The following is a 24695-nucleotide window of genomic DNA, read 5'->3' as shown; positions in this document are numbered from 1 at the left end:
TACATGATTTGATTCGATTACTCCAGTGCAAATTGTTTACTCTACATATTTCTTCACCTACTGAGCATTCCCATTATCTTAATCTACCCCAGGTTTTAAAATTGTGCTCAGCCTGGAGTATCCCATGTTAACGAAATCACACCTTTTCCTTCCACAAAAAGAAAAACTGTTTGTTAACATTATACTTGCACTAACAGTGTCTGTGATTTAGCTATTAGAGTATCAGTGTTTCAAATGTAAGTACAAGTGAACATCTGTGCGTGTTTAATGCAGTGCAAAGAAAAGAAAAATCATAATAGGTCTGAGTGGATTAGTATGTGTATATCAAATTATATCCAGTGGTGTGATAAGTGAAATTGAGAGGTCCTAATGTGTGAATCTGAAAGAGAAGCGGGGTGCATACATGCAGATGGTACAGCAGGATGGTCTCTTCATATCAATTTAGTATATAATATAACCATATATTATGTACTAAAGGCCTTTATCAGCTGTGCAGGCAAAGTGCTTCTCAGGCTGTGAGCTTGTTTATGTACCTTTAGCAAATGTTTATGATTGATAATAACCCAGTATGTTATTCAGCATCGTTATCAATATAAAACACTATCATTATTTCATGGGCTTGTAGACAGAAAATTCAATTCAAACCTTAAAGAGAGTGATGTATTTATTTCTTTAATTATTTTTGACTTCATAACAGAGCCATGGCAATATATCTCTACATTTGCCATGCTAATAAAATTATACTAACAAAATTTTAACCTGAGAAAAACATAATTAGGTATGCTCACAGTCATATAACTGTTATAGTCACATGACTGAAAAAGGAGAACCAGAAGGAAACAGATATAAAACCACTCCACTGCCTAAAGGCCAACACAGAGTGATTGAGAAGAAGCTTCTATACAGACGCTCAATAATAACACCACATAGACACTAGACTAAACACTCTGATCTGCTTTCTTACACAAAATAATCTCACTACTCATCACGATGCACATTACATATTGCAATCATGTAATGATATAATTCTAAGCAATACTAATTCTAAGCTATCCTATTAATATTATCTACAATAAATGACTGAAGTCAATGATCACACCAAGGTACTTTACTGCTGCATATGATAAAAGGAAAAGTCCATCCAGTCACTTTGTAAAGAACACTCACTTCTTACTGTATGTCGTTTAGTGTCTAATGTCTTTTAGCACATTCTTCAACTTCATTATGCTGATGACAGTTTAATAAAAACCTAATAACCTGCCTATGAATGACAGCAAAAATAGCAACGGGCCCAAAAGATAACTTTGTGGAACACCAAGCATCAGTATGCATAGAGAATTATTGTTCTGAAATAATTGTAATTATTTCTGCCATTATCTGTTTAAATAAAGATGGAGGTACAGGATCGAGTTGTTGTTGTTAGTCTTTTGGCTGCTCCCATGAAAGGGTCGCTACAGCAGACAATCAATCCACACAATCAATTTTATCCAGGCTTATCCACGTTAATTTTGCTGAAGAAATTACTGAAATTAGTTCAGTGTCTTGAAAAGAAAAACATTTTACTCACTGCGCTGATAGAATCACCTAAATCAAAATTTATAACATTAAAGTCCCTTTTTTGCCTGATATTGCCGATAACAAAAATTATGCCCTCACTAGTACACGTCATTGGTGTTTGTGTGGCTTATTCCTAGTTCATTTTGCTACATTATTTAAACAGAATAAGGGTCTGCAAGTGGGCCATAAAAGGTCATTTATAACAAATAGATTAAAAACATCACTTATTTACATTATATATATATATATATATATATATATATATATATATATATATATATATATATATATATGTATTTATATTTACATTTAAGATAACTGCAGACATTTGAAGTGTGATTATTAATTAACTATTATTAACTAATCGTGACATTATGCGGAGATTCTCGTTACATACCTCTATTGAATCTAGGGCAGAACATCTGTTCTCAGAAGGTCTTCTGGATTTTCTAAATGAATATTAGTTTCGCAAAAATGCTTTGTCTAAAGAAACAACCAGTTTAAGATGGAATCTGCAATTTCCAAAAAGAAATGTTTTTTTAAAAAAAGTATTCAATATGGTGGAAGCTGATTGACAACTCCGTGTAACTAGTGCATGGTCCAGTCACTTCAGCTTATTTGTCTGCTCCATGGCCTAGGCTTGTTCCTTAGACCATCAGCTATGCTGAAAGAAATAAGGGCAGCACCTTTCTGAGAGGGATGACCACCATCCTGCCCTAACATGTCAGTCTTGCCCTCAAAAGTAATCCAATTATCTATAAAGGTCACATTGTTGTTGTTTTTTTAAACACCACCTGGAGATCCAATGGTTCAACGACCATAACCTGGCCTGAGCATATTATAGCACCAGACATCCTAATCACTAATTTATACACCTTTACGAAGTTACTCTTAACAAACCCCTTACTGTTGTAGGTGTATATCACAAGCGCATACATGTACAGTAAAAAAAAAGTATATATATATATATATATATATATATATATGTTTGTCCACACATTTAAGATCACTTGCTATGCCTGGCTCTGTATAAACCTTGCTAAAGTGGCTGTTAGCCTGTTGCTGGCTTCTTCCTCTTCCTAGCTAATGTTCTCGTCTTTAATAAAGAAAAAAAAGAAAGAAGGAAAAGTATTTTTAATAAACCAGAACGTTTTCATTTTTTCCCAGGGGAGCACTTTACTGAGGGGAAACGTGAAATGGAGAAGAGGTTTTCTCTTGTAGGCATTAGCTTTAGGTGTGCAAATATGCCTTTAAGTCATCACCCATTCACCACTAATTAATACCATTTGTGAAGTTCCCTACAGGAACTACACAGCTCTCATGCTCACTAACCCTAAGTCCAAACTCTGGACTTGCTTTCCTAATGCTGCAACCTTCTTCATCAGAGCTAACTGAATAACACTTATCGCAAACAAATTTATTGCTAATAATAAAGGGAAATGACTTGAGACACACAAAAAAAGCTAAATAAATAGAAGAAAGGAAAACTAATTTAGGATATTATTAGCCACTGGTTTACCTGAGGTACAGCAAATTGGTAATACACTTATTATTATTATTATTACCTTAGTATATCAATTATCTAGAGCATCTTTTAGTTGGGAAATTTTGCATAACATTTTTTTCTTAATTATTAGAGTAGTATGTGTACCCTGTAATGGATTGGCAACCTGTTCAGAGTGACCCCATCTTGTGCCCCTAGTCTCTTGGGATAGGTCCCCTGCGACGCTGTATACAGGATTAAGAGGTATAGACGAGTGAGTGAGTGTAGAAGGTAATGTTGCAGGTCTCTGGAGTTAACCAGCATCATTTTTAAGAAAGTGTCTTTTGCTTACCTACATACAGTACTTATCACTTACAATGCAATATAAATATACATATATATTTTTACTAATTTATAAAAAAGATCATCAACAATAAGTGATTGTAAAGTTTTATTTAAAAAACAAAAAAGAGCCTTCAACATACATGTTAAAGTGCTGGCACAAAAAGAAAATATTTACACTCATTTCACATTAGAACTTTGTCTCTGTCTCTATGTGGTTTTGGCAATGAGATACAGTGTACACACAGAGTCCTTATCCTAACTCGTGTGGAACGTTTATGAACACGGGTCACTTCTTTGGGACTCCGTCAGAGTAGTCCTCCAGAACACCATTCAGATGATCGTTGTGAGTCTTGAACCGTCTCTTCTTCTGTGTTGCTGGCTTCTTTCTCTTTTGGACTGGCGTCTGTAAGACAAACAGAGGAGATCATGATGGCTTATTATGAAAACTTGTACCAGAGTGCTGGTTAATGCTATATTCTGATTAACCAGAAAGTGTTTCTATAGCAACAGCTGGGACAGTAATAGCTGTGGAATAATAATTTAAGTATAAATTAAACGTTAGAGACATGTGTATATGATGCAAACGCACAATTTTCTTTGGTCCTGTATCCTTCATGGATGAGATGCCCTGTCTCTTCAGGTAATCCTCAATCTTGTCATCGTCTATGGAATCCACTGGAACACTACGCCACAGCTTCTGGAACTCTGAAGAGCGACAGAACAACCACAGAATGTTTATGAAGCACACCTTCAAAGCAGTATTGATTGGACAGACTGTGTTCATGCATTTACATGGAAAAGACCATCAGTTACCTTCATCTATTTCGAAGTGACAGTGTTTGTCATTGTAGAACAGAATCTTCTTCTTGTCAGGTCTGGACACAAAGATGATCTGATCTCCCAGAGCCTGCACACAGAGTTAACTTAATATAGCAGGAGCTGTTCCCTGACCTTCACATCACAGCCTTTGGCGCATATGCGATGCTTTATAAGCATTAATAATTTCACAAATTAGGAAAACTCTTCTTGGAGGAAGATGCGCCCCATTGTTTTTCTCACCCCCTCAGACCAAATGCTGATTATGTCTAATTATTAAGTTCCCTTCATTCTTGACATGTATTCTCCACATAAATGTCATTCAAGTTTATTTGAACTTAATGGGGATGTCTATGATACGGTGGGTATTACGTCATGAGCTCGGCCACCAAGTCAAATCCCTTAACTGTTAAACCACAAGGGTGAGTCGAAAATTATCCGCACTTTGCCTGTTGAATTAGTTACAATTACATTTTTTTTTTTTTAAATACACACATTGTTCGACATAATCTCCTTGGTTTTCTATACACTTTGTCCATCAGTCAACAAGCTTTCGTGTTCTGTGAGCCACAAATGCACCGCTGTCTTTAAGTCCTCATCAGAAGTGACTATTCGTCCCCGTAGAGCTGATCAAACAGGTTAAAGTTCGACAGAGCGAGATCATTGACTATAAGACGGATGGACAACGCCTCTATGTTTAATCCGCAGTCAAGGCTTTAGCTCTTCAATAAACGCCTCACTGTAACAAGCGCTGTTTATTGTTGAACCATTTTCCTGATAATGTTTCAATACTGGTCCCCAGAAAACTATAAGCATTGATGAATTTTTCAGCTGATGGTTGATTTTGAACTATTTCTTGGTCGGCGATTAAGAATGTTTTCGATCACTCTCAAGACTCACGTCTCGTCACCGGTAATGATTCCCTTTCCTAATGATTCTCAAAAAAACTAATTATTATACGATTGTCTTGTTACATTTACATTTGCACAGAAGTGACTGAGGAGCCAGTAGCATTGAACGGAAAGTGCTGATAAAGACAGTGCGGCCAACATAACCGAAGTGTGGAAGACTGGCAATTCAGATTTACTGTTTTAAATCATATCTTCCAAGTACAGGTAGAGTTAATAGAGATATCCATAGCACACTCCAGTCAGCTAGTTTCCCCTAATGACAGGACCATCATATTTCTTATTTGAACTAATAAAAACAAGCTTTTGTACCTTAATGGCCTTGGCAGAGTTGGGCAGCCCCTCCTCCACATCATCCAGCAGCACTCCTCCTAAACCCTGTTGATCGTGCTTATCCAGCAATCTGATCAGTGCTTTCTTGTCCTTCAGATGGTATTTAGGTTTAAAGGCATATTTCCCTTCACGCACATCTATCTTGGGGTTACTTGCCAAGGCCTGGGGCAGAACAACAAAATGAAAATTTACACATTTGTAAATTTCTTTTCATTACTCTAGCACCAAGAATGTTAATGAAATATTAGCGTTTTTCGCTTTCGAGACTTGAGTGTAAAAGGACAAATTAATACCAGCTATTACTACTTAGTTACAGCTTTGGATGCAATTAGATGCCGAGTTAATCATGACTCCCTGCAACTTGTTCATGAACCTATTGTCTCAATATTTTTACTTTTAAAAGTCTGTGTTATAGGTTTTACTAAAGTATTAATAAAATATTTAGTCCCTACAGTTAATTCATAACCCACCTCGGTCATGAGCCATTGCTTCTGCTTTAAGCCGATGTCCAACAGCTTGGTCTCATCTAAAATCTCTTCCAGAGATAGGGGATGAGTGTCTCCTCTCTGATGCCTGGTCTTGGAGTGAAAGAGAGAGAGAGAGAGAGACAGCATTCAGTTAAATTAGTGCTGTATCAGGATAGTGTGTAAATATTTCATTTCAGGACTTCTATTTAAAGAACAAAAAAAAGTCATCCAATGTAATACACTTTAAAAAGTTATTAAACATTCATGAGCAGGTTTTAGCTTTTCTGTCATCATACTAGGGATGGGAATCACCACACACCAGCCGATATTAGGAGATCACGATACCAATCTGCTGATTTAATTTGTACTGCGATTCAGTTATTAATGTCCCGATTCAATATGAAATGTAGAGTATTTTTTGACAATTTTAAAAAACCCACAAACAATTGGCTTCAATCACCGTGAGACGGTGGGCGGTAAAACCATTATTCTGGTTGACTACATACTGTACATAAATTGCCACACATGAGAATCGTGATACAAAACAGAATCGACCACCCATTATACCTACAAGCTGTTTAGATAAACTTATTTAGAAAGCACTGTGTGCCATGTAGAGTGTAATGAGGAGAAACCTATAGATGTTCTCATCGCTACGTGAAGCTGAATAATTTTCAATAACGACATGGCCTGAAATGTTTGGTTCTGCTTGACACGCCAGGTTGTAATACTTTTTCGGTTAATAGTGATATCTATTACTGTGAAATATTACAGTCTCGACCTGGATGAAAAACAGCTACACAGTCGTTTCCTCTTTCCTGTTGCTCTCTCTTGGTGTTAATATAAAAAAATGAGCTGCATAAGTGCAGCTTATTATGTTCTAGAGAAGCCATGAAAACAAAGTAATAGAACTTTTTTTTTATATCAAAAAGCCACAATGTTAAGTTTCCTTAATGAAAAAAACATCTACCGATTTTTTCAATCCACTGATGTTCTACAGCTGCCATACCTATTGATCCAAACCTATTGATTTAGCCTATTGTTAGAAAATTAATTAACTACCTCTGACCAGTCAGAATTGAGAATCCAGTACTACTACTACACTTTTATATTATATTTATATAACCATGTGCTTCACCTTGCTGCCGGATCTACAACAGTTAACATGTGAAAGCATTCAGGACATTAGTGCTACACTCCAGAACAGCTTTCTACCCCAGGTGGTCAGATTCTTCAGCAGCTACCTCGACTAAGACCATCTGTTTTCCCAGATGCCAAATTATTTGTACTCCGTATACACTGCTGCACTCTCGTGTAAATTCGCGCAGTCTGGCTGAGCTGCTTTGCGCTCTTGTGTAGAAAGCTAATTTGTGCAGTTTTTATAGTTTGCAGAACTGCTCTGGTGATATGTGGCGTGACTCACTAGGGATTATGTCTCTAATGGTTGAGTTACCTTCATGTAGTTGACGATTCGTGCAAGGACGCCAAATTTGTAGCCTGAGCTTCCAGAGAGAGCTTTGAGATTGAAGGATCCATTAGTGGAATCTTTAAAAAAAAAAAGACAGTCACAAAGACATAAAAGGGCATGAAGAACTGCAACAACTATTCAGTGATGACACTTTTTTATCTATGTTTATAGATAAGTCATATAAATGAAATCAAAAGGAACATGAAATCTGATGGAGATTATTAAGTTTAATAAGGGTACTAGACATGGATTTAAAAACGATTTCTCTTTTTATATGCAATGAATAAAAGACATGATGTAACAATTTAAAGGTGACCTCTTATGCAAAATCCACGTTTAAATAATTCAGATGTCTCTCCTGTCTGAGTGAAAACACATTTCCTGCTGTTCAAAGGTACATTTCCTGCTGTTTCCACTTTTCCCCCCATTATTGTACAGCACAAAGCAAGTCACGGATTAGGGAAGGAAGCACTTAATGTTTTTTTTTTTGACGAAGGCTGGACACTTTGAAAAGTCGGCTTTAAAGGGCAGGGAAGAGAGGGAGAGAGAGACAGATCTATAGATTCTGTCTATAGATTCTAATTTGGAGAGATTCTGTAGGTAATGCCACCTACAGAACTTCAACTCAAGTCAAGATTGTGTGGAAGTGCCAGATAAAGCAGGAGCAAAGTTTAAAACCCAGAACAAGACTAGACAAGATCATGGAAGAAAGCATTAGACGTTTTTAAGGAAGGCTGGACTGAAGAACGAAACCTACAGTTGGTGGTAATGTAACCTACAGGATTCCAATCGCCATTAAACAATAAAGAAGAAGAAGGAAGAGGAGGCTAGGCTAGCGGGTATCTGATAACCTAACCTTCTTTAGTGCTTAGGAAAGGCTCGTTCTGTTGTCCACCATTCCGCTGTTCAGGTGTTCCTAACACTTTTATGGTTACAGGTGGATAAAATCAAGTACTTAGCCACACAGATTGCTTCAAACATACATTTGCGATAGAATGGATTGGAGATGCCAGGAGAACAGTACTTGACTGACCGCATTGTGCCAAGTGTAAAGAGGGGGGGGATTATGGTGTGGGGTTGTTTTTCAGGAGTTGCGTTTCCACACGGATCCGGCGTTTTAGGAGACTAAAACCGCTATTTTTTGAAACCAGGTCCCAAAGTGGATAAATCTGAAAACGACACCCTTGCGTCTTCGTGTGTACGGCCAGTCCGTAGATTTTGTGAAACGATGTCATCACATTACGTGTCGCTGCGTCACACGTAACAGCAACAACAATAATGGCGGACTACATGATTGTGTTCATGTTGCTACAAAGCCTACTAGCTTTATTACAGCAAAATATACTGCTTCTTTGCAACTGTTATGAGCAACAAGCGATAATGGACAACACCATCTTGGTTCGTATACAGCGCGAAGGTTATGCGCATGCTCAAAGTCTTCTTCTCCGTGTATAGTGTATCTGTATGGCAGAATTACAGCGCCCCATACTGGTCTGGCATATATACTACACCGTTTTCAGTGGTTTCGTGTGTACGCAGATATTTCTTGAGACGACGCTGTGTTTACGCAAAAAAATGATCGGATAGGGATAGTCTTTGTGTGGACGGAGTCTTAGTTCCATACCAAGACATTTTGAACAATTTCATGCTTCAAACTTTGTGGAAACAGTTTGGGGATGGCCCCTTGTGTTCTAACATGACAAAAGATATGGGTGAACGAGTCTGGTGTAAAAGAACTTCACTGGCCTGCACCTCAACCTGACTATCTATTCAAATTGTAGTTTTCCATTTTCTTCCATGTCTTACTGGGTTTGGTTGCCATTTTAAAGACTTTGATATAATTTTGCTGATCTTTTTTTTTTATTTTTTATCATTTCCCCTTTCCAATTAACTTTTAAATCAAAGCACTCTGTTCTCCCGAACAATGTCCGGAAAGACCCATTTTACTCAGAATTTCAAAGAGAAATGCCCTAGAACCAGCATGTACAACATACGTGCTGCCTTCGTTCTTAAATAAGGGCCACCAGTATGACAACAGTTTTTTCACAGAATGAATGACCTTACTAATTGAACTTCACAACTGTGTAGAATGACTTTCCCACACGGATGTTAACTTTACTTAGACTGTAAACTTTAACCTGCACTTTACATTTGAAAATAATCACTGAAGATAGGGACAAGGAGAAAGGGGGTTAGTGTGTAGGACAACTGACACACGCACACATGTTGATTCTACTTAGACTGCAAACCAAGTTTGCAAGGGGAATCCAGGATGCCATTTGCGCCACTTTGTCTCATTGAGGATTTTCAAAAATTAGGATTATTCACCTTAATTCACCACGTGGTTCTTAAACATTTTCTGTCATTCTCCACTTAAGGGGGTGGGTGAATTTTCAAGCTCCACTTGTCAACAAAATAATAACGAAATCGGCCAAGTTTACTATTTATTGAAATATCAATTTCTAAACCAATAAGATCAAATAACACCATGTTCAAAACAGATAAAATACACATGTAATTGTTATAACAGGCTTACTTAACCTGACTGGGGTGTGTTGTCTCTAAGTGTCTTCCTACTTTGTTGGGTCTCTTGCTGTCTGCTGCCAGCGGTTTAAGACACAAAACACACAGGTCTCTCCTCTGCCCCCACCATCCCCACCATGAATCCAAGCGCAACATAGGCTTAATCATATTTCCCTTTCGGCTGGCTTTTTGGTTGATTAGGCTGATAGTGCTGAATCACCTGCTTTTTTGTGGTCCATGTAACAAATGTATCTATTGACGTTATTATGCTCACTACATACAGTACGCTACTGACCCGGTTTGTGTCCGCGGTAAAGTTAGTTTGATATTTGCATCTTCGAATTCAATAGCCACATATACAGTGGTGTGAAAAACTATTTGCCCCCTTCCTGATTTCTTATTCTTTTGCATGTTTGTCACACAAAATGTTTCTGATCATCAAACACATTTAACTATTAGTCAAAGATAACACAAGTAAACACAAAATGCAGTTTTTAAATGATGGTTTTTGTTATTTAGGGAGAAAAAAAATCCAAACCTACATGGCCCTGTGTGAAAAAGTAATTGCCCCCTGAACTTTAGCAGCAATCAAGCGTTTGCGATAACTTGCAACGAGTCTTTTACAGCGCTCTGGAGGAATTTTGGCCCATTCATCTTTGCAGAATTGTTGTAACTCAGCTTTATTTGAGGGTTTTCTAGCATGAACCGCCTTTTTAAGGTCATGCCACAACATCTCAATAGGATTCAGGTCAGGACTTTGACTAGGCCACTCCAAAGTCTTCATTTTGTTTTTCTTCAGCCATTCAGAGGTGGATTTGCTGGTGTGTTTTGGGTCATTGTCCTGCTGCAGCACAAGATCGCTTCAGCTTGAGTTGACTAACAGATGGCCGGACATTCTCCTTCAGGATTTTTTGGTAGACAGTAGAATTCATGGTTCCATCTATCACAGCAAGCCTTCCCGGTCCTGAAGCAGCAAAACAACCCCAGACCATCACACTACCACCACCATATTTTACTGTTAGTATGATGTTCTTTTTCTGAAATGCTGTGTTACTTTTACGCCAGATGTAACGGGACACGCACCTTCCAAAAAGTTCAACTTTTGTCTCGTCGGTCCACAAGGTATTTTCCCAAAAGTCTTGGCAATCATTGAGATGTTTTTTAAGCAAAATTGGACGAGCCTTAATGTTCTTTTTGCTTAAAAGTGGTTTGCGCCTTGGAAATCTGCCATGCAGGCCATTTTTGCCCAGTCTCTTTCTTATGGTGGAGTTGTGAACACTGACCTTAATTGAGGCAAGTGAGGCCTGCAGTTCTTTAGATGTTGTCCTGGGGTCTTTTGTGGCCTCTCGGATGAGTTGTCTCTGTGCTCTTGGGGTAATTTTGGTCGGCCGGCCACTCCTAGGAAGGTTCACCACTGTTCCATGTTTTTGCCATTTGTGGATAATGGCTCTCACTGTGGTTCGCTGGAGTCCCAAAGCTTTAGAAATGGCTTTATAACCTTTACCAGACTGATAGATCTCAAGTACTTTTGTTCTCATTTGTTCCTGAATTTCTTTGGATCTTGGCATGATGTCTAGCTTTTGAGGTGCTTTTGGTCTACTTCTCTGTGTCAGGTAGCTCCTATTTAAGTGATTTCTTGATTGAAACAGGTGTGGCAGTAATCAGGCCTGGGGGTGACTACAGAAATTGAATTCAGGTGTGATAAACCACAGTTAAGTTATTTTTTCACACAGGGCCATGTAGATTTGGAGATTTTTTTTCTCCCTTAATAACGTAAACCTTCATTTAAAAACTGCATTTTGTGTTCAATTATGTTATCTTTGACTAATAGTTAACGGTTTTTAATGAGCAGAAACATTTAAGTGTGACAAACATGCAAAAGAATAAGAAATCAGGAAGGGCGCAAATAGTTTTTCACACCTCTGTATTTCCTCTCTACATTGTCTTTAAGCTACATCCACCTTAAATTATACATGTTTAAAAACGTAAACACTATTATTCTCTACGGCGCAACGAATGATTTAGGGATCATCACAAAATGCCGCAGACAAACAAAAAGCGTAGAACGATATTGATCTTCCCTTTTATTCAGCGCCTGAAGGATTAAAAAGCAACTTTGTTGCCACACTGTAAACGAGAAATGCCAGACTAGTACTGCCTGATAAAATATAATTTTTTACCAAAATACATACACATAAATAAATTATATAATTATATATATATATATATATACACACACAATAAATGAAATTATAGTCGTGGCCAAAAGTTTTGAGAATGACACAAATATTAGTTTTCACAAAGTTTGCTGCTAAACTGCTTTTAGATTTTTGTTTCAATTGTTTGTGATGTACTGAAATATAATTACAAGCACTTCATACGGTTCAAAGGCTTTTATCGACAATTACATGACATTTATGCAAAGAGTCAGTATTTGCAGTGTTGGCCCTTCTTTTTCAGGACCTCTGCAATTCGACTGGGCATGCTCTCAATCAACTTCTGAGCCAAATCCTGACTGATAGTAACCCATTCTTTCATAATCACTTCTTGGAGTTTGTCAGAATTAGTGGGTTTCTGTTTGCCCACCCGCCTCTTGAGGACTGATCACAAGTTCTCAATGGGATTAAGATCTGGGGAGTTTCCAGGACATGGACCCAAATTTTTAACGTTTTGGTCCCCGAGCCACTTAGTTATCACTTTTGCCCTATGGCATGGTGCTCCATCATGCTGGAAAATGCATTGTTCTTCACCAAACTGTTGTTGGATTGTTGGAAGAAGTTGCTGTTGGAGGGTGTTTTGATACCATTCTTTATTCATGGCTGTGTTTTTGGACAAAATTGTGAGTGAGCCCACTCCCTTGAATGAGAAGCAACCCCACACATGAATGGTCTCAGGATGCTTTACTGTTGGCATGACACAGGACTTCTCCGGACAAGCCTTTTTCCAGATGCCCCAAACAATCAGAAAGAGGCTTCATCAGAGAATATGACTTTGCCCCAGTCCTCAGCAGTCCATTCACCATACTTTTTGCAGAAGATCAATCTGTTCCTGATGTTTTTTTTGAGAAAAGTGGCTTCTTTGCTGTCCTTCTTGACATCAGGCCATCTTCCAAAAGTCTCACTATGCATGCAGATGCGCTCACACCTGCCTGCTGCCATTCCTGAGCAAGCTCTGCACTGGTGGCACACAGATTCCGCAGCTGAATCCTCTTTAGGAGACGATCCTAGCGCTTGCTGGATTTTCTTGGACGCACTGAAGCCTTCTTAACAAGAATTGAACCTCTTTCCTTAAAGTTCTTGATGATCCTATAAATTGTTGATTTAGGTGCAATCTTAGTAGCCACAATGTCCTTGCCTGTGAAGCCATTTTATGCAACGCAATGATGGCTGCACACGTTTCTTTGCAGGTCACCATGGTTAACAATGGAAGAACAATGATTTCAAGGATCACCCTCCTTTCAACATGTCAAGACTGCCATTCTAACCCAATCAGCCTCACATAATGATCTCCAGCCTTGTGCTCATCAACATTCTCACCTGAGTTAACAAGACGATTACTGAAATGATCTCAGCGGGTCCTTTAATGACAGCAATGAAATGCAGTGGAAAGGTTTTTTTGAGATTAAGTTAATTGTCATGGCAAAGAAGGACTATGCAATTCATCTGATCACTTTATAACATTCTGGAGTATATGCAAATTGCTATTATAAAAACTTAAGCAGCAACTTTTCCAATTTTCAATATTTATGTAATTCTCAAAACTTTTGGCCACGACTGTACATATATAATACCGAATGTTTCCTCATATATTGTTCCTCTGCAATTAACATGCCGATGTTAAACCGTTATTGTTGCACTATGGTTCCACTTTTTCTCTGATGTTATTTTAATTTACTTGTATTAATGATCCATTTCTTTGCGTGTGATTGTTTAGTTTCGAGTGTCCGATCTTTATTGTCAATAAAGAAAAGCATGAATTAGAATAGGTACTTTTCTATTATTTTCCACTAATCACTAGTCGGGGACTACATGTAAAAAAAAAAAAAAAAAAAAAAAAAAAAAAAAAGTAAATGAATATACTATACTGTATTTGTCGTTTGTCACAATTCGCTCTTGCATATACACATTTAATCCATGATAAATGTATGAATAAATAAATAAAAAGGCAATAAATCATACCTGCTACATATTTGTTAGCAGTTTAATGAGAACCGGGTTTAAAAGATGTGTTAAAGAAAGTGAAACAAAAATCCCTCATCTGCAGTGCTTGGATTGCAATAACAAACAATGCTGGTTGCTAAAGGTATCTCCTTGCCATAAAATGTGCTGGATATAAGAATTAGAAATATGAAAAAGAAAAAATAGCTGAACAATGGCTGCATCACTGCCTAGTTAAAACGCATTCTAGCCCCACCAGGGCTCAGCCAATCCCGGCAGGCTTCATGCATAATTAACGCAGTGCGAGATATCGTCTCCTTTAACGGACAGGGATGCTGAGCAATGGTATTGCAGCAGGACGGAGCTGGGTGGAGAGAGGAAAAGAAACAGAAAGGGGGAAACAAACAAGCCGAGACGAGGCGAGACAGAGGCAGAAAACAGTCCAGACGTGTGGGCGGACACTTCGGCTCAGATTCGCAGGTATGGCGTTCTTCATTTTTTGTCAGGTTTATTATGAGGAGCCATAATAGGGTTATCTGCGCAGCACAAAAAATGAGTCAAGCCCGCCCATACATGCACACGCTTATAGGGCACTGCTAGTTCATCAGTAAGAGAACAGGATCAACAAATACACAGCGTACATACTGCGAAGTCAGGTACAACTGGATTTAGACAACATGAATGCTGACCAAATACTGCTAAAATGAGTCTCACTAATATGCAGCAATGTGAATTAAAAAATGCAGTATTAAAGAAATACAGGTGGGTGTGTTTCAGCTTGAAATAACAGACTATGCAGATTTGGGGTTTTGTAATTTTATAATTATTATTGCAATGATAATAATAATAATAATAATAATAATAATAATAATAATAATAATAAACAAGGTCACCGCATAATAATAAACCCGGTAATCATAATTAAAAACACTGGTTGTGGAGATATAAAAGCAAATTTACGTTGGTTTTGTGCTTAAGATGTCCAAAGCGGGGAACAAAACAAAACCACCTAATGCGATGACACAGTGGGGAGGAGGAAGAGGAGGAGGAGGAGGTCATCTGGGACACAGAAAACAGGGAACCATCTGTCTGTGTGGTTAAAAAGAACTCTGTGTGTGAGTGTATGTGTATGTGTGACAGACATAGAGAGAGAGACGGATGAATAAGGAGCTACGCAGACAGCTATACAGACAGAAGGGGTTTTCTAAAATAACATGGCTACAAGTACCAGAGGGATGCACCAAGCATATACACAGACAACAAACACACACACAACATAGATTATATTACACTCCTAACTAGATTATATTTCAGGCCTGGCAGCTGCACAGCACCAACATCCGGACCAAACCCTTAAACTACTGTCATATTTTAAACTTAAAACTTGTGCTTGGGGAATAATGGGGGGATCTTTTTATATGATGTCATAATAGGCTCAAACAATACAAAAATTTAAAAAGGCAAAAAGTTTTTTTCCCCTCTATTCTTTTTTGTATTTCCACACACAATTTGATTTTGCATAAAAAATGCTTTAAAATTAGCTAGACCAGATAATACATATTTTATATTTAAGAATAAAAATAATAAAATATATAGTTGCAAGCAACGATGAGCGGGCCCAAGCACCCTGGGCGCAACTCAGTCAACAGGCACAGTGGGCACATGCATTTAAAGGGGATATCCCAATACCAGTATGACTTAATTTTTGAAAAGGGGGAATCTTATGTTTAGATCTCCAAAAAGCCCCAGATGCTGGTTAAAATAATTTTTGTTTTAAAAAAGCATCACACTATGTTGTCACTGAACGTGATGTCCCACAGAAAGTTATTAATTGCTTTACAGCATAAGTTTAAGGCATCCTCACAGCTGACCCGTTTGAAATATCAAAAATCTCTCTGCAATTTTGCATCCTTAATGTTTTAGATCACATCGGTTCGGTGGCGATCGTATAAATCCCCTCGGAGGAGTATATCAAATTCCTTTGGGTGCGTTTTCGCGAACGACCCAAACTAACTGACTTCCTGTTGGGTGTTGAGTTGAACCTATGGCATGCAATGTGAAAGTTGTTTGGCTCAATGAGCTCTAAATGTGTACATAGTGATGTCATAGTGCTTGGGCAGGAGCAGAAATCACAGGTAACCTCCAGCTGTAGATAAATAATCAGTATTTTACCAGAAGGGAAATAATCAATTTCATCCTCATCACGTGCATACTGTTGGGTCACATGAACAAAGATTTAATCTATGACACAGGGCAAGTGGTGGTATAAATGTGATTTTCCTTTAACAGCATATGCGCATGGGTTATATTCCTGCCAGTTCATCCCTTAGTAAGTTCCCGTTATGCCTATGACAGCCATTAACAACTATTCCCTTAACGTTACTATCTTTCTTCCCTCTCTTGAAGCTAATAAGATCTCTCCTTTCTCTCTCCCTCATTCAGCATTTCTCTATGTTTCAGTCTTTTCCTCCTGCTAGATCACTATGAACGTATCTGGTTTTGGCACTGCGTCGGTGCAGCAAGTGTTCCCCTTCCATGATGGCTGGAACGTTGCCTGCTTTGTAATCCTCCTCCTCTTCATCATCACCGTACTCTCCCTCGCTACTCTGGCCTTCCTCTACGAGCTGCTCGACTGTGCCTGCTTTGACAAGACCAAGACTGCGAGCAACCGACGCGGCACCAGCGATGAAATCGTATAGGCGGAGCACGGACGGCCATGAAGCCAATGCTGGAACTGTTGAGTGATAAACTCGCAACTTGGATGGATGACGTTATATTTCAGTGCATGATTTTATAAAAAGTCTCTATGAATAAAACACTGATTGTATGGCGTACTGTGTAAATAGCAATATTAAAAAAAATAATAATAATAAAATTGGTTGTTAACTATTATTGCCATTAACATTAAGGGCAAAAATAAAGTGTGTGCAAGCAATCCTTGTAAAACTATCGCAACAAATTCATGCTATTGAAATAAAGTAATGTGTGGGAATGAAATGTATAAAACATGCTGCACTAAAACATTCGTCAGTCACTGTTTGATGAGATGGCAGGGGAAACAGCAAGGCAGACGATTAATAAGCCAGTTCTTTATTAATCTGTAAACAGAACGCAGGACTGTTCCCTCCCTAAACCCCCGCACTTACAATACCTACCTACTGCCGTCTCCTGCAGCAGCACCATTACAGCATGCTGATCATGTCCTCCACGTGGGGGACTTTTGAAGGCGGCAATCGCAGCTAATTTAGCGCGCAATTGTTTTATGGACGCTACCAAGGCTGGAGTTAAACAGCTACTGCTGCGGGTACTGAATCCACCATGTACTAAAAAGGCCAGGTCACTGAGGTATATACAAGTTTATTTATAGTCATTTATATAAAATCATATATAAATGATTACAGCTTTAACATCCATGAGCACATTTGACCAACTGGCCTTTAAATAGATTAATATGTTATAATATACTTAGCCTTATTAATGTGCACTTTAATTGTAAAGACGAATTTTTTTTTCTTTGTTCAAATAGTTAGAACGTTGACTAAGAGCACTGAAGTAAGAAATGTACAAGGGGTGTTCAAGTCAAAGCGGGACTTAATGAAATTTCTTGTGATTGGAGCAAGTGGAAGTTAAAAATAAACAGATAAACTTGTTGGAAGAGTAACATCTGTCTGTCGGTCCTGTACACAAAATCCTTTACACACATCACTTACACATTAGAGGAACTCGGCTGGGCGTCAGTGCCACGTCCCTCATACAGTCCTGACCTCTCCAAGTCATTTTGACATGTTTAAGCTGTAAAAGGAGTTCCTGGGAGGCCGGCGTTTTAAACATGAAGCAGGAAGTCTGATTGTGGCTCCGGTGTACTGAGAAAACTTTCTACCTTGATGGAATCCAAGCTTTAGTAAAACACTGGGATAAGTGCATTAGTGTAGAAGAGGATTATATAGAGAAATAAAGGGAGTTTTTACTCTTATAACTCTCTGTTCTGTTATTCTGCACAATCAAAAAGTCCCGGTTTGACTTGAACATCCGCCATAATGTGTGCATGATTGTGTAGACTGTTATTTAAAGTGTGGTCTAATTCCATTGTTGGTATCAACACTTACCTGCACTAATAAAACAACCTACAAAAGGATATCGTGAATCTGTTTTTTATCTTTTTGCAAACACTATGGAGTGATCATAAAATTCCCGCACACTGAAGGTAAAATTTAATTTTTTATTCCATTATTCTGAACATGCCTCCCAGCAGAGCTGTACAATTAACTGAATTTCTATTGCGATTTTTGGGATCCCATTAACGCAGAAACAAGACTGATGAGATTAAATGGTTAATGTATCACATTCCGTTTCATAATGATTGGTTTGAGTTACAAATCCAGCGCATCTGGTTGCTTTAGAGTGGAGCACTTTCACCCCTCACCTTTACTCATTTAAAGCTCAAATATTGTTCCAAACTCTAATTCTATAAAATCTGATATGAAACAAGTCTTAATTCTGACCAGGAATTAAAGAAAAAATTTATTATTTTATTTTTTTTGTTATTTAGCATAGAGTGAAACCTCGAATTGTGAGTAACGCGTTTTGCGAGTGTTCCGCAAGACGAGCAAAGATTTTTAATACATTTTGACTTGAAGTCTTGGTTACGAGTATCATGCATCACGCATGCGCTTCTTGTTTTGACGCCGAGCGTCACGTGATTAGAAATGAGCCAATGGTTTTTCTCTCTCTTGCGCTGCGGAATTGTGGGTAATCATCTCCCCTGCTGGATCTTAGTGCTCGTCTCTTACTGGTATAAATCAACATCCGTGCACGCGTGTACTGTAATAGAAACACTTATCTGTTATAAGTAATCATAAATCAAAAGAAAAAAGGAAGAAGCCTAACCCAACCTAAGTATTTTGGGAGAAAAACTACTACTACTACTACCACTTGTGTTATATTTCCGGCAGATTCACAGCAAGCAGAACCACTTTGTGCACCCCTGGAGCAGATAGGGTTGAAGGCCTTGCTCAAGGTCTTAACCTTCCGATCACTAATCCACAGCCCCTACCCATTTGAGAGATCACTGCCCATAACTGTGGGGACCAGACGCAAGCCTGTCCAGTCTAATCCCACAGAAAAGCCATTGAAGCACAAACCACCAAAAATGTTTAAATGGTGACGATGAAAGAACAGCACCAGAACCCCCAGTACACCACAACCTGCAGCACAGAGGGACCAGCAGGCAAACAGCTCAAGGTCGCTGATCTGGTCCACAAACTCCTCAAATCCCAATCTGATCAAGCACCACAGGCTGAGCCGTATAAAACCAGAGGTCCAACCCGACAACCCGCAACACACAAAGGATCCGCTGCCAATATCCTGGTGCCAGACACCACAGACACATTGTTGCTTGTTGTAGAAATATCAAGAATATCTTTAAAGATTGACTGAATTTTGGCTCTTAAGTCTATGTGTAAGAGTGTATGTTTAAATAAATAAAAAAAAGAAAAGGAAGTCACTATAGCAAATGCAATGTGTACACTGAAATAACTGAACACAGACAAGACCGATCATGTGAACACGCCCATATTTGGCAGAAGCTAATGAATATTAAGGAGCATGCACATGCGATTGTCACATGTGACAAAAACTCTTTTTGTCTAAACTAGCTGGTCTTCTTTTTTTTCTTTGACAGATTCCGTAAAGAGCTTCAAGTTAGCGATGTCCACACCGTGATGGTTGTTTTCAGAAAAATATAATGTCTCAGGTCACGTGATCTTAGTGTCATGAAAGGGGGGTTGGGAGTAATTAGCATACTAAAAGTACAGGTTGTACCATTTTTGACTATTTAAAAAAAAAAAAAAAAAAAAAATTGTAGATAGATGTGGGCCAAGACAATAACATCATCACTCGTCATTTTTATGAATATTCTTCTTATTTACTGTGTCTGAATCAATCTTTAAACTCCATTATTTTCATTCACTTTAATTTTTTCGATTTTATAACAAAACTAAAATGACCTTTTATTCCATCTACAGCTCTGTATTTGTATTAAAAGAAAAGTAAAAAGTTATATAGGAATTGCAGAACTCTTGCCTCTTTTCCAGATGTTTTTAGACGCTCACGTTTGTAATTAACATTTTCTTCTTATGATGCTAATGAAGTGCAGCGCAGTGGAATGCTTCACCACCTGTCCTGTGTCACCTACACCTTCACATTGCATATACCTGTACAAATGCTGGGGCTATTTTATTTGGTCTTCCAGAGCTCACCTTTTCTTCCACAGTTGTCATTAACTGCTATTCCTTAATGTCATTTCAGGCAGTGGAAATAAAAGCAGTTTTATAGCTTTCTCTTGCATTCTAACCATTAAATACATTCTTTTTTAAATGCTTAGTCAGACAGAAAGAGTCCATATGTATTGACTATTAGGGAAAGGTTTGAGAAGAATTCATGAGTCACTGTAACTGTTGCTCCCAACTTCAACGGAATTCTTAACCTACATAACAAGACTTAACAAGTCAATAGAGGCTTACTGATTATTATTATATTCTGAGACTTTACAATGTACAAGTGTTTAAACTTGGATAAATACACATATCCCTCTCAACAAAACTAGATGAAATACCCAAGTTGTCTAGATTAACAGAGTGTGTCCAGGACATAAAAGATTGGATGACCAATAACTTTCTTTTACTAAATTCAGATAAGACACAGATATTGCTCATCGGCCCAAAAACCAGCACACAACAGCTTTCACAATTCAGCCTGCGTTTAGAAGGATGTACTGTTACTACTAGCTCAACAGTAAAAGACCTGGGCGTGATATTAGACAGTAACTTGTCTTTTGAAAATCATATTTCCAATATCACAAAAACAGCCTTTTTCCATCTTTGAAATATTGCCAAACTTAGGAGTATCCTATCCGTATCTGATGCAGAAAAGCTAGTTCATGCATTCATGACCTCCAGACTGGACTATTGTAATGCATTACTAGGTGGTTGTCCTGCATCCTCAATAAACAAGCTGAAGTTAGTCCAAAATGCAGCCGCCAGGGTTCTCACTAGATCCAGAAAATATGATCATATAACACCTATATTATCATCCCTGCTGGCTCCAAAGCTTTGGAATAGCCTTCCAGACACTGTTCGGGGAGCAGACACGGTTTCCCAATTCAAAAGTAGGCTCAAGACGCATCTCTTTAATCTGGCATACGCGTAACTCAACCCATAACCTCATACTCCATTACACTTATCCTGAATGGCAACTACGCTAATTCTCTCCATCTTTTCTGTATTTTTCTACCCATCCTGAGACATCTGGAGATTGTGCCAGCTTCAGTAGACAAAGGCCAACCCTGCGAGGTTTCTAAGGCATCTTGAGAAGGACCTGCTCCAGCTAGATTCTGCTTTATGATGGCTGGAGCTACACATCCTGCTCCTGTGCTTCCAGTGATCCTGACCCCATCTGCCCTCTGCACCTACTGCTGAACTTAATCTACACAACTTCTGATATATTGAACTTTCACCTGCACAACACACTTGATGTTATTTCTATCTGTTATCACCCAGATGAGGATGGGTTCCCTGTTGAGTCTGGTTCCTCTCAAGGTTTCTTCCTATTGCCATCTCAGGGAGTTTTTCCTTGCCACTGTCGCCGTCACCCTTGGCTTGCTCATCAGAGACATTTCATTCATCATTCATTCATTTCATTATTATCTAGACACATTTTTCTCACACATACACACTTCCAAATATTTTCTTTTCTAAAAAAAAAAAAATCTTAAATTTTTTTTTTTTTTTTTTTTTTGTGAAGCTGCTTTGGGACAATGACCATTGTTAAAAGCGCTATATAAATAAAATTGAATTGAATTGAATTGACATACTATAACTACTATGAGGGGGCGTTCACATCAAACCAGGACTTCACATGAATCAGGGCATAAAAAGTAAAAAAAAAAAAAAAAGACTTCACGTACAGTGCGGTAATGAGACTCTTAGCCGCAAGAAAACATTAAAATTGTGAAAATGTTTTAAAGAAGTCCGCACACCCGTGAATGACGATCCCGGTCAAAGTGGCTCGGAACTTACTGCAGTCGATCCCGTGAACATGCAGCCAATAAAACGCCTGGTCCATTAGGACACGCATGATACAATCATTCCCCAACACCACTTGCACATTAAATGAACTCAGTTGGGAGTCATCGTCACATCCCCCTTATATTCCTGACCTCACTCTACGCCACATCCACATCTTTAGGCCGTTAAAAGCCTGGGAGGCCATACATATCATACATCTTATAACCGTGATCTGTTATTCTGTACATTAAGAGATTCCTGGTTTGACCTTAATGCCACTCATAGTTTATTTATTTCAGTTGCATGGATTGTATAAAGAGCAAAAAATGCTCTTTTAAAACCTCAGATAACCTCAGAACGCACTGAAATCGTCTTGCGTACAAAAGGCTAAAACCTCAAGCTTAGGAGAGTACATAATGTATACACACAAAGCATGCGACGTCCTAACCTGTGATGTTTTTAGACGCCGAAGACGAGTCCTTGTCAGGTTTGCTCTTTTTTTTCTTGGACGATCCAGAAGCTTCGGAGGACGCCGGTCTCTTCTCGACTGTCGGAGTGGACAGAGCCCTCTTCTTAAAGAGTTCACGCTCTCTTAGCAGAGCAGGGTCCATCCTACGCACACACAATAAGACTATTAACTCATAGCACATCAAGAAAGTTGTGAGCAAAACAATCTAATTACATCTAGCCATGACTGTTCTTAACTAGCTGTCTGATGCTGACAAGTTCATGAACTATCTAGCTGTATTTTTACTTAATGTTTATTGCTAGATTTACATTTAAAAAGGTCTTCTCTTTCCCCAAAAAATGCACTATATGTTCGGACTCCTTTCTACTGCAATCTGCATTAACATTTTCTTCAATCTGATCTACACTAGAGCTTCTATTGGATGAACCTTCACTCCCCATGCGAGCCTTGTCCTCCCATGACCCTGTCGTTGGTACAACGTCCTGTTCAGTGGTCATGTCCTGACCACTACAGACCAGGAACATCCAACAAGAGCTGCAGTTTTGGATTTGCTCTGACCCAGTTGTCTAGCCATCACAATTTGGCCCTTCTCACAGTTGATACATTATTAATATCTCGTTACAATGATGGCTGGAAGTGGGATATATTAAGCAGCAAATGAAGTTTTTTCCCTGAAGTTGATTTGTTGGAGGCAAAAAACAAAAAAAATGGGCAAGCGTAAGAATTTGAGTGACTTTGACAAGGGCCAAAGAACTGGGTCAGAACAACTCCAAAAAACTGCAGGTGTTGTGGGCCATTCCGGCAGTGGTCAGGACTTACCCAAAAGTCATCCAAGGACAGAAAACCAGTGTACCAGCGACAGGGTCAAGGCTCACTGATACACATGGGGAGTGAAGGCTGGCCTCATGTAGTCCGATCCAACAGAAGCGCTAATGTGTAAAAGGTTAATGATGGATCTGATAGAAAGGTACCAGAACAGGTGTCAGTTATCGGTGCCTGTGTGTGTGTGTGCGCGTAGATATCATGTTTTTGGAGACAAATCTTAAAGTGGTTAAGGAAACAAAACTAAAACATCTTTACTATTTTTTTTTTTGTATATCATTTATTACTTTTCCTTTAAATAACAACTGTGAGCAACTATAAGCTAGCATAAGCAACTCCCCTCTGGGATTAATAAAGTTCTTTGAATCTTGAATCTATAGGAGCTATACGCCAAATAAAAACCAATTCCGAATTACGAATCAATTAGTCCACTCGACTCCAAACATCACAGAGTCGACACTGATTCCGATTCTTCGGTTACAATGTTTCAATACCGCTTTGTGAACCGAGCGTAGAATCAGTTATGCTGTAGAGAATTGATTCCTTCCGGAATCGACTCCCAGCTTTTCATATGAGGCCTAATGCTAGCCAACGGATAATTAACCTAAAAATAAAAAGAATCGCTTTTTATTTAAATGCCAGTAGATATCTGTCTTGGAATGTTTTCACTTTTTTGAGACTAATTTATCTTACAGCTGTTCAGTGTTCAGTCTGCTGTATCACAAATAAGCAAATATATCCCAAAAGAAAATAAACCAGCTTGTTGGCTCATTTTATCGTCATAGTTAGACAGATCTATTACTCTGACTCTTAAAACATCTTAGAAAAGCGAACAATATGTACTACAAACACTCTGGAATGAAGCTGAACTCCTCCATGCTGCCTTTCCACACTTTAAATATGATACACATTTATATCCTACCTGTTTGGGACAGAAAGATCAGTTATATTCTCGTTTTGAATCCGAAGATCATTAGGCTTTGATTTAGTTCTGCATTATAACTGTCAACGCCACGGAATAGCGATGCTAACTAGCTAACTAACTACCTAGACCATGGCGAGACTTCCGAGAGAAAAGACGACGCCGCACTTTTGTCTTTGTTTCTTCTGCTATTCTACGCACCCGTTTTCGGAATCCTTATCTAGCATTGGTTGGTTGGATTCTTACTTCTTAACTGCGATTGGATGAAACCTTGACGAGTCCGGTATTGCAGCCAATCCTCAAGAAGGAGGCGGGAATTGCGGAATGCGGGTGGGATAGAAAAAAGGAAGGTTTTTTTTTTT

General features: G+C 38.5%; 2 protein-coding genes across 2 annotated transcripts; one reads left to right on the top strand and one right to left on the bottom strand.

Moving 5' to 3' along the window:
- Window positions 1-3478: 3478 nt before the first annotated feature.
- Window positions 3479-24513, bottom strand: gtf2e2 (general transcription factor IIE, polypeptide 2, beta). Its single transcript, XM_053479415.1, has 8 exons — window positions 24334-24513; window positions 22569-22732; window positions 7363-7454; window positions 5913-6020; window positions 5422-5604; window positions 4199-4292; window positions 3975-4090; window positions 3479-3788 (listed from the first exon to the last, which is right to left on the bottom strand). Exons 2-8 carry the CDS (start codon window positions 22729-22731, stop codon window positions 3672-3674), a joined length of 873 nt encoding a protein of 290 aa, XP_053335390.1. The 5' UTR covers window position 22732; window positions 24334-24513; the 3' UTR covers window positions 3479-3671.
- Window positions 14467-16828, top strand: smim18 (small integral membrane protein 18). Its single transcript, XM_053479416.1, has 2 exons — window positions 14467-14537; window positions 16518-16828. The coding sequence occupies exon 2, from the start codon at window positions 16541-16543 to the stop codon at window positions 16754-16756; it is 216 nt and encodes a 71-aa protein (XP_053335391.1). The 5' UTR covers window positions 14467-14537; window positions 16518-16540; the 3' UTR covers window positions 16757-16828.
- Window positions 24514-24695: the final 182 nt, after the last annotated feature.

Source organism: Clarias gariepinus, chromosome 20 (assembly GCF_024256425.1).
Source record: "Clarias gariepinus isolate MV-2021 ecotype Netherlands chromosome 20, CGAR_prim_01v2, whole genome shotgun sequence".
Lineage (NCBI taxonomy): Eukaryota > Metazoa > Chordata > Actinopteri > Siluriformes > Clariidae > Clarias > Clarias gariepinus.
This window is presented reverse-complemented; position numbering and strand designations above follow the sequence as displayed.